At 31.6% G+C, this 15,694-nt stretch overlaps 2 protein-coding genes and 1 pseudogene across 5 annotated transcripts; 2 read left to right on the plus strand and 1 right to left on the minus strand.

The window, feature by feature from the left end:
* Window positions 1-1,224: 1,224 nt before the first annotated feature.
* LOC113848909 lies at window positions 1,225-6,982 on the plus strand (annotated as a pseudogene).
* On the minus strand, window positions 6,500-10,088 carry LOC113848910 (protein MAIN-LIKE 2-like). 3 transcript variants are annotated; one of them, XM_027478323.1, is made up of 7 exons: window positions 9,852-10,088; window positions 9,123-9,308; window positions 8,853-8,960; window positions 8,109-8,744; window positions 7,847-8,011; window positions 7,377-7,769; window positions 6,500-7,295 (listed from the first exon to the last, which is right to left on the minus strand). In XM_027478323.1, the coding sequence occupies exons 3-7, from the start codon at window positions 8,940-8,942 to the stop codon at window positions 7,086-7,088; spliced, it is 1,494 nt and encodes a 497-aa protein (XP_027334124.1). In that variant the 5' UTR covers window positions 8,943-8,960; window positions 9,123-9,308; window positions 9,852-10,088; the 3' UTR covers window positions 6,500-7,085. The 3 variants fall into 3 exon arrangements, with proteins under 3 accessions (XP_027334124.1, XP_027334125.1, XP_027334126.1); XM_027478324.1 differs by having other exon boundaries at window positions 9,123-9,326; window positions 9,852-10,057; XM_027478325.1 differs by lacking the exon at window positions 9,123-9,308 and having other exon boundaries at window positions 9,852-10,087.
* Window positions 10,089-10,791: 703 nt separating this feature from the next.
* On the plus strand, window positions 10,792-15,085 carry LOC113850376 (5'-nucleotidase SurE-like). Of its 2 annotated transcripts, none has more exons than XM_027480903.1 (10): window positions 10,792-11,215; window positions 11,347-11,441; window positions 11,860-11,927; window positions 12,023-12,066; window positions 12,207-12,284; window positions 12,364-12,517; window positions 13,266-13,415; window positions 13,533-13,643; window positions 14,327-14,392; window positions 14,583-15,085. In XM_027480903.1, exons 1-10 carry the CDS (start codon window positions 10,884-10,886, stop codon window positions 14,679-14,681), a joined length of 1,197 nt encoding a protein of 398 aa, XP_027336704.1. In that variant the 5' UTR covers window positions 10,792-10,883; the 3' UTR covers window positions 14,682-15,085. The 2 variants fall into 2 exon arrangements, with proteins under 2 accessions (XP_027336704.1, XP_027336705.1); XM_027480904.1 differs by having other exon boundaries at window positions 10,981-11,215; window positions 11,325-11,441; window positions 14,583-14,982.
* The last annotated feature ends 609 nt before the right edge of the window (window positions 15,086-15,694 follow it).

The following is a 15,694-nucleotide window of genomic DNA, read 5'->3' on the forward strand; positions in this document are numbered from 1 at the left end:
AGGTATACATAGGCATGTCATAGCTGAATTTTCAAGGCATACATAGGCTTTAATCTAAACCTTTTGAATATTGTACATGATCAAATTTCAGGTATTAATTTGTGTTTTAAAATTTTAGTTAATTTTAAATAATAAATTAATTAAAAGGTTATAATGCACGTTAAATTTTTTTAACATACACTTTAATTAAAAAAGGTAAAAAGAAATTAAGTAACGCCTGATTCAGAGTGTTAATTTATAATTTTCTATACATGTATTTTTTTAGTCTAATTAATGTGACTAATGTCAGATTAAAGATTCCAACATTATACTTTCTATTAAATAAATTAACTTCATAAAGAAAAATAAGAATTAATCTTGAATTCCTAAGATCTAGAGTGCTAAATGGATTAAAAGGTGTTAACGACATTGCATATGGCGTGATTATATATATATATATATATATATATATATATATATATACACCTCAGTCTGTGCTGCTATCTGGCGAAAGTGCCATCTAGACCATCAATGATGTTGATGTTATTGTTTGAAAATTTGCATTAATACAATTATTATTTATAATTTTTATATTATACAGAGAGAAAATAATATGAAAATAAAGAAAAGTGCAATATAAAATAATTGATGTGTTAAAAAGTAAAATATCATCAATCTATTATATCAATAATATGGTTTTTATTTGTTACAAAATAGATCATGTAATTATCTTATTGTTAAAAAAGTTATATTTGTATACTATATATTTATATTTTTTATAAATAAGAAGAATGTAGAAAGAGATGAGAGAGACGAATATCATAAGATGAGCGATGTGATAAAAAAATATTAATTAATATTTATATATTTATACATTTTGTTACCTTATTTTTTTTAATTTCTAACTCATACTATAAGTTATATACCTAGTGAATGAATAAAAAATATTTTCCATACTTAAAATAATAATAGCAGATTTATCTATCCATTTTTCTCCGTGTCTTAAGATATAGGGCTTATATTATTAGATAGTTGACTGCTAAATCCTACGCTGAATACTATTTTTTGCACTTTGACTTGTAATAATGCTTATTTTTTTGGTTGCTTCTCTCATATGATTTTTGAATTTTCACTCAATAATTTATGTAATCGATAAAACAAGTCCCTCTATTGGTATGCTGAAACTTGTTATCTATATAAATAGATTGCATAGCAATTGCTTCCTTCAACATTGCCATGGCCACCATGACTGTTTCAACTATTTGGCTTTTGGCTCTCTTTTCTGCCATTTGTGGTGGTGGAGCTTCTACCCATCATGTTTACAGAAATATTCAGAGTGTGTCTTCTGATACCTCCAATCAACCTTATAGAGCTGCTTATCACTTTCAATCTCCCAAGAATTGGATAAATGGTATGCAATATACTGTTCTTTAACTTGTCTTAGATTTTCTCTAGTACCCATTTTTACTCCCTTACTTTTCTTTGCATTTATTTTTCAAAATAAGAAAATTAATAAACAACAATTTTTATTTAATATTTAATATTATTGTTGATGTATTAATTTATGTGACATCCTGTAATTTACTGTAGATATATTTTTATAGTTTGCTTTTAAGTGTACGTTAGTAAGTCAAATATTTCATATATATATCTAACAGTTTCTTCTTTTGCTTCTTGTTTTCGTCATTTGACATGTTATGCTAAAATGGACATATGGGTGTGCGTGGACTTGCAGATCCTAATGGTTAGTGTCGGTTCTCTTGTATGGATCCATTATATTATTAAAATAATGTTATTATTTTCATTGAAAATTTTCGCAACATTTTTACAAAGTGGAGAAAAAAATGGGTAATAAGATAAATAATGTAATATAAGGATAAAATATTATAAGAATTTAAGTAAAAAAATCCTATCAGTTTTCTCTTCGAACTTGGTGCCACAATGGTAAAAATCTTAACCAGACGATTACTAATTAAAAAGTTTGTTCAATTGCAATTCTAATTAAAACCATAGAAATCAAAGTATAAATAACTATAGAGAAATATTTCTATGGTAATGCTAACAGTTACAAAGTTGTCAATTAATTAAGTTTGTTATGCAATTTAAGTGCCACCGCCAATTTTGAACGGTTAATTATTTGCTATATAGCTATGGTTGTATATATATATATATTAATGTAATTAGTTCAATTAATGAATACTTAAGACTCAAAATTACCTTTACCCACAATCAGTTATACCTTTTTTTTACATTTTTATGGGCACATTCTAAAAAAATTTAAGAGTCTTTATATAAGATATTTCATAATTTTAATTAAGTATTTATTCTTTTTTCTCATTTATTCTTAATAAATTAATGAAGATGTTAAGAACTTAAAATAAGTCACGAGGATAATTTTTTGTATTCTGTTAGGTTCAATAGAATTTAAAAGATATACAATTTATTTTGTTTATATATAATTTTTAATCAAAATAATTTAAGAATACGAAGAAAACGAGTGATTTCAAATTGATAATAATTGAAGGAATTTACAAGTTAGTATGTATCATTTCTAGAAGTATTCCTGATTTAGATCATCTTTAAGGAGATATAACATTTGATCTAAATTAATTAATTATCTTATTTTACCAGCTAATTGGTTTGTTATTAAATTCAAATCAATTGTAATCTAATGCAAATAAATTTTCATTTTTTATTTTCATATAACTAAAAATAATTTAAAAGATATAACAAAACATGATTAAAAATATTAAATATTTTATCTCATAATGTTAGAAAATTATGTCTAATTCACTCTTAAAAGTTAACTAAAAAAACTTCAAATTTTATGAAAAATATTTTCATCATATTTTTAATGGATGTAAGATATTTTAACACATATGTCAATTAGAACACGTCTAAAATCAATATATTTTATTTTAATCCAAACTACAGATAGCAAACTTACACACTATCACAACCAACACTTGGTTACAAACAAATTTACATTTGTTTTACTGTAATTTATTTTGTAATTTTGACAGAAATATAAAACAAAACACAAAAGTTATATAATAAAATTATACGAGAGATAATAAATTAAGATAATTAGAAAACTTATATAATAAGATTATAGAAAAATAAATTAAAATAATAATGTCAAGATTATCTATCTTTACACATATGAGTAACATGATAGTTATTACTCTGCTTATAAATTCGATTTTGATCAGCTTAAATTAGTTTTGAAATAGGGTTTCACAGTTGATATAATTTTTTGATTTTTTTTTCTATTTTAAAATTTGATTTTAATAATTTAGATTGCAAGTAGTCATTTTCTATCTCTTATTATTTTTGTCTGAAAAATTAATGTTTTTACATATGACTTCTACATAGGACCAATGAGATATGGAGGATTTTATCATCTATTTTATCAATACAATCCTAAAGGTGTAGTATGGGAAACACATTATATGGGGACATTCTGTGTCAAAGGATCTTGTGAATTGGATCCCACTAGATCCTGCCATTCACCCATCTCAACCATATGATATTAATGGTTGTTGGTCAGGTTCAACCACACTGTTTCATGGAGGCAAACCCGTCATTTTATACACAGGAGTTAACCCTTTGAATCACCAAGTTCAAAACTTGGCTTACCCCAAAAATTTATCAGACCCATGTCTTAGGGAATGGGTTAAGTCACCTAAAAATCCTATAATGTCACCAACTAGTGCTAATAAGATTAATGTAACTTCATTTAGAGACCCTACTACTGCTTGGTTAGGGAAAGATGGGCAATGGAGGGTGATTCTTGGGAGTCAAAGAAACACTATGGGAATTGCACTTTTGTATAAAAGCTAAGACTTTGTCAATTGGATTCAAGTCAAACATCCATTACACTCAGCCAAAGGCACTGGAATGTGGGAGTGCCCTGATTTCTTTCCAGTTTTTGAATAATGGCTCATTGGGTGTTAACACATCTATGAATGGTGATGATGTTAGGCATGTGCTCAAGGTTAGCTTGAGTGATCAAGAACATGATTACTACCAGATTGGGACATATATTGTTTCCAAGGATATCTTTATTCCGGATAAAGGACCTAAGCATAATGAATTTGTCTTAAGATATGATTATGGAAAATATTATGCCTGAACAGAAGGATTTTGCTAGGTTGGGTCAATGAATCCTCAAGTGTTGCAGATGATATCAAGAAAGGATGGTCTGGAATCCATGTAAGTTTGTTGCAATTTATTAATTGGTTATTGATTTGCTCATTTTCTGAATTCAAGACAAGTCTCGATGAAATTATAAAAAACAAATTACTCTTGACTTGATAATTTAGATTAGTTCATTGGACATGGTTTATAATAATGGATTATGAATTTAATTAATTAACTTGAGCATAGAATAAATCCTTCCACGTACATAACAGGTTCTTTGCAAATTTTGTGTCAATTTCTTTATTAGTAATTTTGATTAGGTTCTTCCAAAAACACTTTACTAAGAGTGGGCGTGAAATTTCATCAATAATGCAGATGTATTTGCAGGCAATTCCAAGGGCTATCTGGTTGCATAAGTCTGGCAAACAGTTAGAAATTGAAAAGCTACGTGAAAATCCAGTCAAATGGCCCACCAAAGTACTCAAGGGAGGTCAATTGCTTCAAATTAATGGTGTCACTGCAACACAGGTAAGTTTCACTTATTATAACTTATAATCTAGTAAGAGTAATGTTAATACAACATATGTATACAACTATATGTTATCCGCAAAGTTCTTGTATTTATATTTGGGCACAATTTGAATAGAACCGATCGATACACACATTATTGGTACAAAAGTAATTTAAATAGCATTTTTAATTTTTTCAATGGATAGTTATAAATTTTACTGCTTTAATAAAATGTTTCTGTGGTTCATTCGATGTTTTTTATGCTGTTGATTATCAGATTCTATAGATATCGAAATTTAGTTGATCATCATCTAAAAGATAATCATATTAAAATTTAAATTAAGATGGAATATAGATGTATTTTTCTCTATAATAAAAATGCGTATGATTGCTAAATTAGTGTGATCATTTTGTTCTTTGCAGGCTGACGTGGAAGTTATTTGAAGTGAATAAGTTTGAAGATGCTGAGGTATTGAAAAAATGGATAGACCCACAAATTCTATGTAGTCGAAAGGATGCAACCGTTAGAAGTGCATTGGGACCGTTTGGTTTGCTAGTTTTTGCTTCAAAGGGATTGGAAGAGTACACATCAGTGTTCTTTAGAATATTCAGATACCAACACAAATATTTGGTGCTCTATTGCAGTGACCAAAGCAGGTTTGAATGTACCCTCTTTAATTATTCCCACCTACTCAACTTCTCTTCAAATTAATACAAGTTCCAAATCTTATTATATACAAATGTACCTTCGATAGGTCTTTGTTGAATAAAGACAATGATAAGACAACTTATGGAACATTTTTGGACGTGGACCCTCAAAAGTTATCTCTGAGAACCTTGGTATATGTTCTAATTCACTATGTTTTAACAACTGTGCCAATCCTTGCATTTGTAAAATAATCGATTGATGGTTGATTAGTTTAATTGTAATTAAATTGATATAAATTAAGAAAAATAAGTTAAATAAAATCAAATTTAATAGTTTTTTCCCCATTCATCATATTTGCCCTTTTCCCTCCTAATGCATGAGTTTCTCCCTTTCATAGATTGATCACTCAGTAGTAGAGAGTTTTGGAGGAAAAGGAAGGGCTTGCATCACAGCCAGAGTTTATCCCACGCTGGCAATCAATGATAAAGCACGATTATATGCTTTCAATAATGGAACTTCCGATGTCATCATCACAAGATTAAGTGCTTGGCGCATGAAGAAAGCTCAAATAAATGGAAACTATTATAAAGGAACAGAGAAAGTGCATGATGACAAACTTATTAAGGTGTTCTTAAATTAATGTGTTCTCTCCATTTTATCTACTAAAAAAGATTTATCTTTGATCCATTTGCATTTCAGATTGTAATAAAGTTTTCTCGAAATAAATATTTTAAATTATTGATAGTCCCTTCTTAATGTCAATTATTTTCACGCCAAAATTTCATCGAGCTTATATGTGCACACAGGACAACCTAAAATTATGTTCTGATTGAAAATTTAACAATTCTTAAAACAATATAAAATCAATAATGAAGAATAATTTAAGAGATAGTGAAGAATGAAGAGTTATAAATAATAATTATAAACAATTAAAAATACCTCACGAGTTTTTAAACAAGCTAAAAAATATCATTTGAAATTCTTTTTATTTGATACAAAAATTATCTAATCAAAATTTTGAATTATTCTAAAAATACTTTCCTTATTATTCAAATACATATAATCTAATCACCTCATCCAAAAAAATATATAGACTTATCATCTTCCATTAATTTCTCTAACTCCCTGCAAACCCATTTTCAGTAAAGAACGTTTTCCGATTCGTAACAATTAGGAGCTATCAATGTATCCCACCTTAGTTGCACTTCAACGATCTGGCAAATATTATGCATATTTAAGAGATTTCTCTTACTCAAATGTTCTGATTCTGCAGACTCAACAGAGTAAACGAAGATTATGGTTAAAATACAAAACTTAACGGGGACGGGGGCTCGTGAAGCAACTATTAGAATGTCCCATGAAAAAAATTATCAAATTTTAAACCCCAACAAATTATCAAAAGAATTATGCAGCTTTTCTTTGTCATCTAAGACGAATTTTCCAATCTATGTTTCTGTTGAGTGAGAAAATGGTAGTCAATCAAACGTAGATCAGTAACATGCTGCAAGACATGCAAAAGGTTGAGCAGCACCATACTGTCATAAAACTAGGCCATACATCAAGAACAAGGGGCAAAAAATCCAATAAATGCCTAAAAAAGATCAAATGGAGCTTTACAGTAGATACTTACAATCTATCTGCATCCAAATGTCTCAATTTTTTTTAAAATCAGTAATAAGTAAGCCATCCTCTTGTATATAATATGTTCTTGTAGTTGACCGTTTGATTATATACCGACCAACCATAGGTTATACATATCGGTGGGATAAGGTCAGAATTAGCTTCAGACAGCTCTAGGCAGGTGCTATTCATATTCCATACTCAGGTGGTCCTTTTGCCTACGTTTTCGACTACCTTTCTTTTTCACTTTCTCATTTGGTATTTCTTCAAACTGTTCTGTTAAACATTTGTGCACAATATTTTTCACTTCATCAAGTAACTCTCTGTTATAAGAATCCAACCCTTCTGTTGAGACAATATCTGCAAGCTTTGCAATTTCCCTCATAGCAGTAACCTGTAAAAGTATGTAGCAGTCAAGTATTCATAACGTACATTTAAGTGAAAGGTAAGTAAGATTAACTAAGCACAGACATACTGTTCTTTGATACTCTGACTCCAGAGATGATGTGACTCTCCCAATATATTTCCGGGTAATCTTTTGGTACCACAGCATGTACTCACCCTCATCCGCAATGTCACCACCTTCAATAAAATGATGCCATCGTTCTGACCACTCTTTGAGAGCCAAGTCCATTTTTCCCATCAAGTCTACCCCATGATCCACTATCCGACTCTTCCTCTCCCATCGTTCCACATCTTTTGGGATGGTTTGATGCATACCAAATTGCCTTAAGCATCGATCAGAAAGGTGCCTTTCTGCCTTGTCAAAACATAGTAGCATAGTCCTAGATGCACGTAAAATCAGACTAGCTTTTATATCTTCTGGTATGGCTGTACAGTCCATATCCTTGTAAGGTAGCCACTGGACCTGCGTATTAACACTAAAGCAAATTTACTATTTTCTTCTAACTAATTCATCAAATAAGCTGCATTATTAACACTTACATCACATGGATTAAGAGAATCCAAAGCCTTTCTGTAGGACACTACATTACATTTCGTTCTAGAACCACTTTTTCCTTTCCATTTAAGCACAAAGGGAAAGCAATTATTATCTGGTTCTTGATTAAATTTTGGCTGTCCAACATTGAGGCGAGAATAACTCCAGCACTGAAAAATAATAATAATAGTAAAATATTATTTGGTCAGTATTCAGACTGTAACTATCAGCAGTAGAAGAAAGAGTTAAGGGAAGTAATGTTATAACCTGTACTAGAGTTAAACAGCCACTGATAGTGCTTTGAGATTTAAGAGAAGCATTGCCAAGTGCTCTATATAAAAATGCCAATGCTCCTGCACCCCAAGCAAACTTCCCAGCCTTGTCAAAGTCTTCAAACAAAGAAAGGTACATAACAGGGACTTTGTTCCCTGTTGTTGTAGAAAATATGGTACTGCCTACTAGGTATAGAAGGTAAGCACGAGTACAGCGCTCAATTTCTTCCAGCAACGCATCTTTAGGACACTCAGAGAAGAACTCCTTCAGCCAAGTAAGCTTCACCATTCCACCATTCAGGTCCTCAGGTACTCTCCCTAGTAATTTTTCACAAACTGAACTTGGTGCACTTATTGGACCTATGACAGGTTCTCCATCAATAGCTAATCCAAGTAATAGTGCTACATCTTCCAGGGTTATTGTCAATTCTCCAACAGTTAAGTGAAAGGTATTTGTTTCTCTCCTCCACCGCTCAACCAAAGCTGCTATCAGTGCATTGTCAAGACTTATAGCAGGAAGTAATCGTAGGTAACCAAAACCAGCCTTCTCAACCAACTTAATCTGTTTAGGTGTGAGCTTCCACTGATCAAGCATCGAAGTGTGTTCATGGCATCTAAGTACACCACGCTCCTGTCAATTTGGTGTGAACAATAGGATCATATCCAATAATAATAATATGAATATTGAGAAAAATTTCATGACGTAACAAAAATTATAAGTAAAAGAATATCCACCCACCTGTCCATCCCAAACTGCTGAAGAAACATGATTATCTTGATCATAAAGTACATAATTATCAATTGGTCCTGGATCTTCACTGAACTCCATTTAGGAAAGAAATGAGAACTGTCCAATATCCAAGAATCACAAAATGAAATAACTATGAATGAGCCCCAATTTGTGATGCAAATGCAATAGCATTCTACTCTTCATTAAGCAAAGATAAAACAACACAGGACAAGGGCATATCAATATTAGTATATTACAATTAATTATTTCAGAGCTGACCTTCAGATAAAGTCTCAGGTTGAAGTTTGTTTTGCCAACTGAAAATTGGATCACATTAACTTGCTTATACTGTTGTTGAGCCATGTTTAAGCTAGAGCCAAAGCATGATTAAAATTGCTAAACTTGCTTCTACAAACTAACAGCCCAGAGACATCTCTTCCAAGTTATCCCACAATTTTGCACCACCTTGATGAAAAAGAGAAACTTCACAATTATGATATAAGTCTATTATCACTAAAAATTTAAGCAACGAAAGACACAATCTGCTTGCAAACATACATGTACACCTACACTTTAGAAATATGCACCACGATGCTTGCAGGATTAAAACTAAAGCAGTCTTATGTAGGTTTATTTTATTTATTTATCTTTCTCTTTCTATTTTAACTTTATGGTCGAACCAACCAAAGGAAAGAAAATGAATTCAATTCCTTTTGGCACTATTGTTTTCCTTTCACCTATAGAGGAACCATATAGTAGCCCCAACGATCCATTTTTCCATGATTATTACGAAATTCACTACCATAAATCATTCTCACATAATTCCATCTTACAGCTCAGCGGCATCCCCCCCCCCCTTCCCCCAAAAACTAAAGAATGAAAATCGCCACAAGTGCCGATTGCTCATTAATTGGAACCTTAAAATGGATACATAGCAGTCAATAACAAATTGAAGGCAAAATAAAAAGCCCATCACGAAAGAGAGAGAGAGAGAGAGAGAGAGAGAACCTGAGAGAAAGTTGGACTCTAGTCCACGCAATAACGCCGAGTTTCGAAGAGGGCGAGGAAAGGAAGTGAAAGGTGCAACATATTCGACAATAAAATAGATTTCGATTTTGGGGATTGATGTTGTTGGCAGCAGCTACCACCGTTGCCACCCAAAAAGTTGGAGCGTCAAGGTAGAAGTAGCGGTGGCACTGGTGGCTGGCGTAGATGAACAAGGATGCACTTTAGCCTCATTTTCCCATTTTTTTCCCTTCTTCTTCTTCTTATATATACTAGTTTTTGGATGCTCTGTTAAGTTATTTGGTTGTTCTAATCTTAGACTTTTGAACTCAACACCATGTGATTTTAATTAATATTTTATATTTTTATAATAATACATAATAACAAAAATCATTAAATAATAGATTTTATTAAGAATTACAAATTTAATATTTTTAATATATTAAATTTCACAATATCTTATAATTAGTTATAATATCTAAATAATATTTTAATTTTTTCTCTTAAAAGGGAAATTAAAATATTTATTTAAAGTTTAATTATACTTTTATCGTTATATTTTAATTTGTTTAATTTTAATCTTTTTACTTTTAATTATTTATATTCAATTTTTTAATTTTTAATCATTTAAATAAAGTTATTTATATTAAAAGTTTTATTTAATAATTAATGAAATATAAAATATTAAAATAAATTTTTTTTTTTTTTGTGTTATTTAATTCTTTTATATACTTTTCTTATATATATATATATATATATATATATATATATATTAGATGAAGAAGGATCTTCTTTCTTATTTTCAATTTAAGTATTTTATTTAACTTAAATTTCAAATTTTACATTCTATTAATTATTAAATAAAATTATAACATAAAAAAATAACAACAATTAAAATTAGAAAAATCACATACAATACCGAAAGTGTAATTAAGCTTTCATTAAACTAAATGCAGAGTAATGATGAGTAAAACGAAACAACTCTGTATCCCAGTGAAGCAGTATTCCTGATTTTGAATCTCTCGGCCTCCGTCAATGACGACGTCGTCCGGTTCCGTGAAAAACGCGATTCCCCCAACCCTCGTTTCCAATCTCCACCAAGTGTTTCTCAACAGAAACCCTACCAAAGAAGAAGAAGAGAGTAATCATCAAACGAAGAACAATGCTGAACCCTCACATTCACATTCGCATTCCCACTCACAATTCTCCTCTTCTTCATCTACTGAGGACACTGTTCTTGATGGTAGCTCCAAGCCAGTTGTATTAATCACCAACAGTGATGGCATTGATTCCTCAGGTCTCACCCACCTCGTTGATGCGCTCCTGCGTCAAGGCCTCTACGATATTCATGTCTGCGTTCCTCAATCGTCGGTTACCATTCTCTATAACCATTTTATTGTATGATTAATTGGTCTTTGTTTTGTTTTTATTTTTTTGTGTTGTTATTGAATGTCGAATGTCTTTGTAATTTGTTAGTTCGTAAAAATGGTTGCTTTAGGGACAAATCGGTTTCGGGGCACTCTGTGACTCTTAGAGAAACCGTGGAAGCGTCTTCTGCTGAAATTAGTGGTGCTGCGGCATTTGAAGTTTCGGGTATGTATTCAATTTTCTTAACTTTGTTAATCCTTCTATTCTGTTTTTGCCCTTTCTTCAAGAAATTTATAAGGATTCGTAGTTGTTTGGAATTTTTATGCCTTTTTATTACGGAGTTGAACTTAATGGTTTACTTACTGTTCTGTGTTCACCGCTTTCCTGTTAGATCCGGTGTATAAAGTTCATGTAAACTTGGTTCGTGAATGATGTGGATTTAGTGGTCTGCTTCTAGTTGTGTAGAGGGGAAAAAATCTCTTCATAGAGAAATTCAGGACATATAGCTATTGATTTTCATATTATGGCTGTTATATCACTGATATAATGCATACAGAGTTGGGTAATGCTTGTTTGCGTTTGTTGTTGTTGTGGCTGCTGATACTTGCATATATTTCTTATTCTTTTCTGATTTTTAATTCAGGATCTCCTGTAGATTGTGTTTCACTAGCATTATCTGGGGCCTTGTTTTCAGGGTCAAGACCTACCCTGGTTAGCATTTATATCAGACAATTGATAACTATTTGTGTGTTTGTTCTCATTAACAAGATGCTAATGGTTTATGGATGACATGATGTTAATTTTAGGTTATTAGTGGAATTAACAGGGGAACAAGCTGTGGTCATCTCATGTAAGTTGTTCCCTTTATGCATAGGATTAAAATTGTAAATCTATACTAGTACACAATCTTCAACTACCCCAGAGAATATTCTATCATGGTTTTGTATTAAACATGAACTGAAGTTCATTTCATGCTTTAAAATTCACCAGGTTCTACTCAGGTGTAGTTGCTGGAGCAAGGGAGGCATTGTTATGCGGTGTACCTTCATTGTCTATATCAGTAAATTGGTATGTTGATTATTATTTATTATTTCCAGTTTGAACTGTATTGCTGGAGATTATGAATTGGTACCTTATCCGGCTGCAGGAAGAAGGATGAAAGTCAAGAGACTGATTTCAAGGATGCAGTAGTACTCTGTCTACCATTAATAAATGCTGCTATCAGGGATATTGTAAAGGGAACTTTCCCCAAAAGCTGCTTTTTGAACATAGAAATTCCTACATCGCCTTTAAGCAGCAAGGTTGACAAATTTTATAATTTGGATAATTTTATCAAGCACTTTACTGCATTATGAGAGTGCTCTAGGTTTGGGCTATATATTGTAGAAAATCGAATATGGATGAGATTCTTGGCTGCTCAGGTCTTTGGGCATAAGTGCTTTCCTTTTAGGTTCTGCTTTTGAGGTTTTACCTTTTGTTGCCCTTTTTAGGGGTGTCTTTTATTATAATGAAAGTTGAAATACATTTGTTGGGCCTTGTATGTACATACAAAATAATGACTAATGAGAAACCCTCAGAAAGGAGGCTTTGATTTCAATGAACTTTTTTATTGTTGGGCTGGGGGTGAAATATTTGCAGCTTTTACACAATTAAGTGTGATTCTTCTTATTCATTTTTTTTTCTCCCCTGGAAGTTAGTTGAGTTGCATAGAAAACATGGTATGTAGGATAGGAATGTTTATTCTCACATTTTAATGAAGATTGAATTGAATTGTACATGAGACAACATTAATCTTTAAAACTTTAACGATATGAATATATGGACCATTTGTTCCGATATTTCCTCTTAAAGAGGATATTGAAACTTGAAAGTTTGTCATTGTAATTGACCTCGATTTCCTCCCTGTCCCCTTTCTTATTAGGCAATACATTTTAGCTCCACCATTCTTATATTTTCTTTCACATTGTTAACTGTTTTAGTTTAGTGAACTATTTTTGGTCCGTAGATTCTGAAATGGCTGCTGTGGTATGGGTATTGTTTTGTTGATAGGGCTTCAAATTGACCAAGCAAAGTATGTGGAGATCCACTCCAAACTGGCAAGCAGTTTCAACTACCCGCTATCCTCCCGGTCATTTCTTGGCCAGTAAACAAGGGCTTGGTCTTCAGTTTGCACAGATTGGCCGAGATGCCTCTACTGCTGTGAGTGTCCTAAAAAATCTTATTATCCCTTGTGCATTCTGTTTCTGTGTAAATTGGTCATTTCTGTTCGTCTATCAATGCCGATAGTAGAATCTTTCACATCTTGGTGTACTTCAGGGTGCAGCTCGTAAATTAACTACACAGAGAAAGAATTTGGAGATTGTTGAATCAATTGGAGCTGCAGGAAAACCTGATTCCAACAGGATAAAGAAGTATTTCAGACTAGAGGTAAACCTGTCATTATGGGTTAACCTGTCCCACCCTGCCCTGCCCTGGATGTGCCCAAAAAAGGTGCAAGGCAGGTTGGTCTGTTTTAGAAATTATTGGATTGGGAAATGGGAAGGCAAACAATTCACCCTGCCTGATTCCATTTTTTTCCACCATCCAAGAATATTAAATAACGATATTGGCAAGACATTCTCTTTTAAGTAGTGATCTAAGTCACACTTTCATTACATGCGTTGATTCAATAACAAATGAGTCATAACCAATGAGTATTGCTAAAATTAAGGATATCTGAATTCAACCCCTCATCATTGAATTTTTTGGCGGAACATTCCATTATGCCCATGGATTGAGCTGATAATCTTCAAAGAAATGAGTTCCATAGTGCTTGGGAAAGAAGTACTTCAACAGTTTAACGTCTAATTTGTACCTAGCATCCAAAACAATGGCAATCTCCTCCATGAATAAGTGGCCAATATTTCTCAATCTGGCAGTGTTTTTGAAACCCTATTCCTACTAGCTTTCAGTTAATAACATTTTCAATTGCTGCAAAGTGAGTTTTAGTTAAAAACAAGTTAGTTATTTGTGGTTTCAGTGCTTTTCTATGTTGTAGTTGTAACTTGTATAACAATTAAATGATTTTAAATTGTTTCTAGAAGTTAACTTAGCTATACTAGTATCTGCAGTTTTTGGAAAAACAACGGGAAGATATAGATGACAATCTGGATTACGGGGCACTTGAAAGTGGATTTGTAAGTTGGAGAACTAAATTATCTTTGAGCATACTTATCTAATGTGGAAAAGTGTTATTAATTTTTTCAGTTAATACTTTTCCATAATCTTAAGGGCGGCATGCAAGCATCTTCGTTGAGCTGTTACTGTATATGCAATCAAGTTTATTTACTTCATCTGAACGAATCTTGCATCTGATTTGGATTACAGGTTGCAGTTACTGCTCTCTCTCTTTCTCCTCATACTGAGAAGAATATTCAAATGGCAGTTTCTGATTGGATTTCATCAGTTCTTCCTAGTGAACAATAAATTCAAACAGAGTTCTGCTTAAGCGTGGTTGTGTACATTTGAGATTTATGATGATTCTATTTCTATTTTATTTTCCGCCTAGAAGCAAAGGTGGAAGAAGCAGCAGTCACAACTATTTTATAGTTGATATCAATCTGTATTGTTCTTTTTCGTGTACGATATTTTTTATTCCCCTCTTCATTGTTTCATTTCTTTTGGTCTCTAGTTACTTTTGATATGAAGCAAATGCTTAATTGCTTCTTGTAATCTTCTAGGCATTTTTAAAAAAATGTCATTTCCCTTGTTTGTAACTTAAACTACTAGCAAAACGCTAGTGCATTTGTAATTGTAATTTGTTGTTGTTTGAAGATTGGCTTGATGGTTTTTTAGTCTCTGGTTGAATGTCTAGAAGCAGTGTATTTATGTGGCAGTACACTATTCGTTCTTCAAACTAATTTCATATTGACCACGATCATTGCATAATATTTTTAAGGATCTCAACCTCCTAAAATATTAAATGAAATGGTTAAAAGATTGCTTAATATTAGTTTGGAATTGCACCACATGCTGTCAAAAGTGATTGAATGCATGACCGGTGAAAATTAGCTGGTTTTAAGAAAGGGGATCAAGATTAGAGTCAAAAATATATATTAAGTATGACATGAGTCAGCATAGACTTTTAATTTTCTCCAAAAATAAGTTATTTGATTTTTTTATTTAACATGAAAATTATTTAATTAAAAATCTTTCCGTATTTTAAAAATATTTTTTTACTATTCAAATATATTTCATATAAGAGTTTTAAATTATTCTGTCCAAATACAAATATAATATTCAGAAAGTGCTTACATTGATAATTTGTAAAAGGCAGGGTGGAATAATTACCTCTTACACTCATTTAGAAGAAAATTAAGCAAGTAATTGAATATTTATAGATAGTCATAATTTGGAATTTAGTTTATGAATTTATTGGCGTACGAATTTGTCTTGGTTAATAAAATTCACGGGTTTTAACTTGGTACTACAAAAGCTGA

Source organism: Abrus precatorius, unplaced genomic scaffold (genome assembly GCF_003935025.1).
Source record: "Abrus precatorius isolate BTA unplaced genomic scaffold, Abrus_2018 Scaffold9, whole genome shotgun sequence".
NCBI classification, from domain to species: Eukaryota; Viridiplantae; Streptophyta; class Magnoliopsida; order Fabales; family Fabaceae; genus Abrus; species Abrus precatorius.

What these genes read in the sequence shown, in the direction of transcription:
- LOC113848910 (XM_027478323.1), bottom strand. Translation starts at nt 8,942, where the DNA reads ATGGAGTTCAGTGAAGATCCAGGACCAATTGATAATTATGTACTTTAT. An exon ending in CAGCAGTTTGGGATGGACAG is followed by an intron (nt 8,745 to 8,852) that starts GTGGGTGGATAT and finishes CCAAATTGACAG; the next exon opens with GAGCGTGGTGTACTTAGATG. An exon ending in AGTCAGAGTATCAAAGAACA is followed by an intron (nt 7,296 to 7,376) that starts GTATGTCTGTGC and finishes ATACTTTTACAG; the next exon opens with GTTACTGCTATGAGGGAAAT.
- LOC113850376 (XM_027480903.1), top strand. Translation starts at nt 10,884, where the DNA reads ATGACGACGTCGTCCGGTTCCGTGAAAAACGCGATTCCCCCAACCCTC. An exon ending in CATGTCTGCGTTCCTCAATC is followed by an intron (nt 11,216 to 11,346) that starts GTCGGTTACCAT and finishes TGGTTGCTTTAG; the next exon opens with GGACAAATCGGTTTCGGGGC. An exon ending in ACAAGCTGTGGTCATCTCAT is followed by an intron (nt 12,067 to 12,206) that starts GTAAGTTGTTCC and finishes AAAATTCACCAG; the next exon opens with GTTCTACTCAGGTGTAGTTG.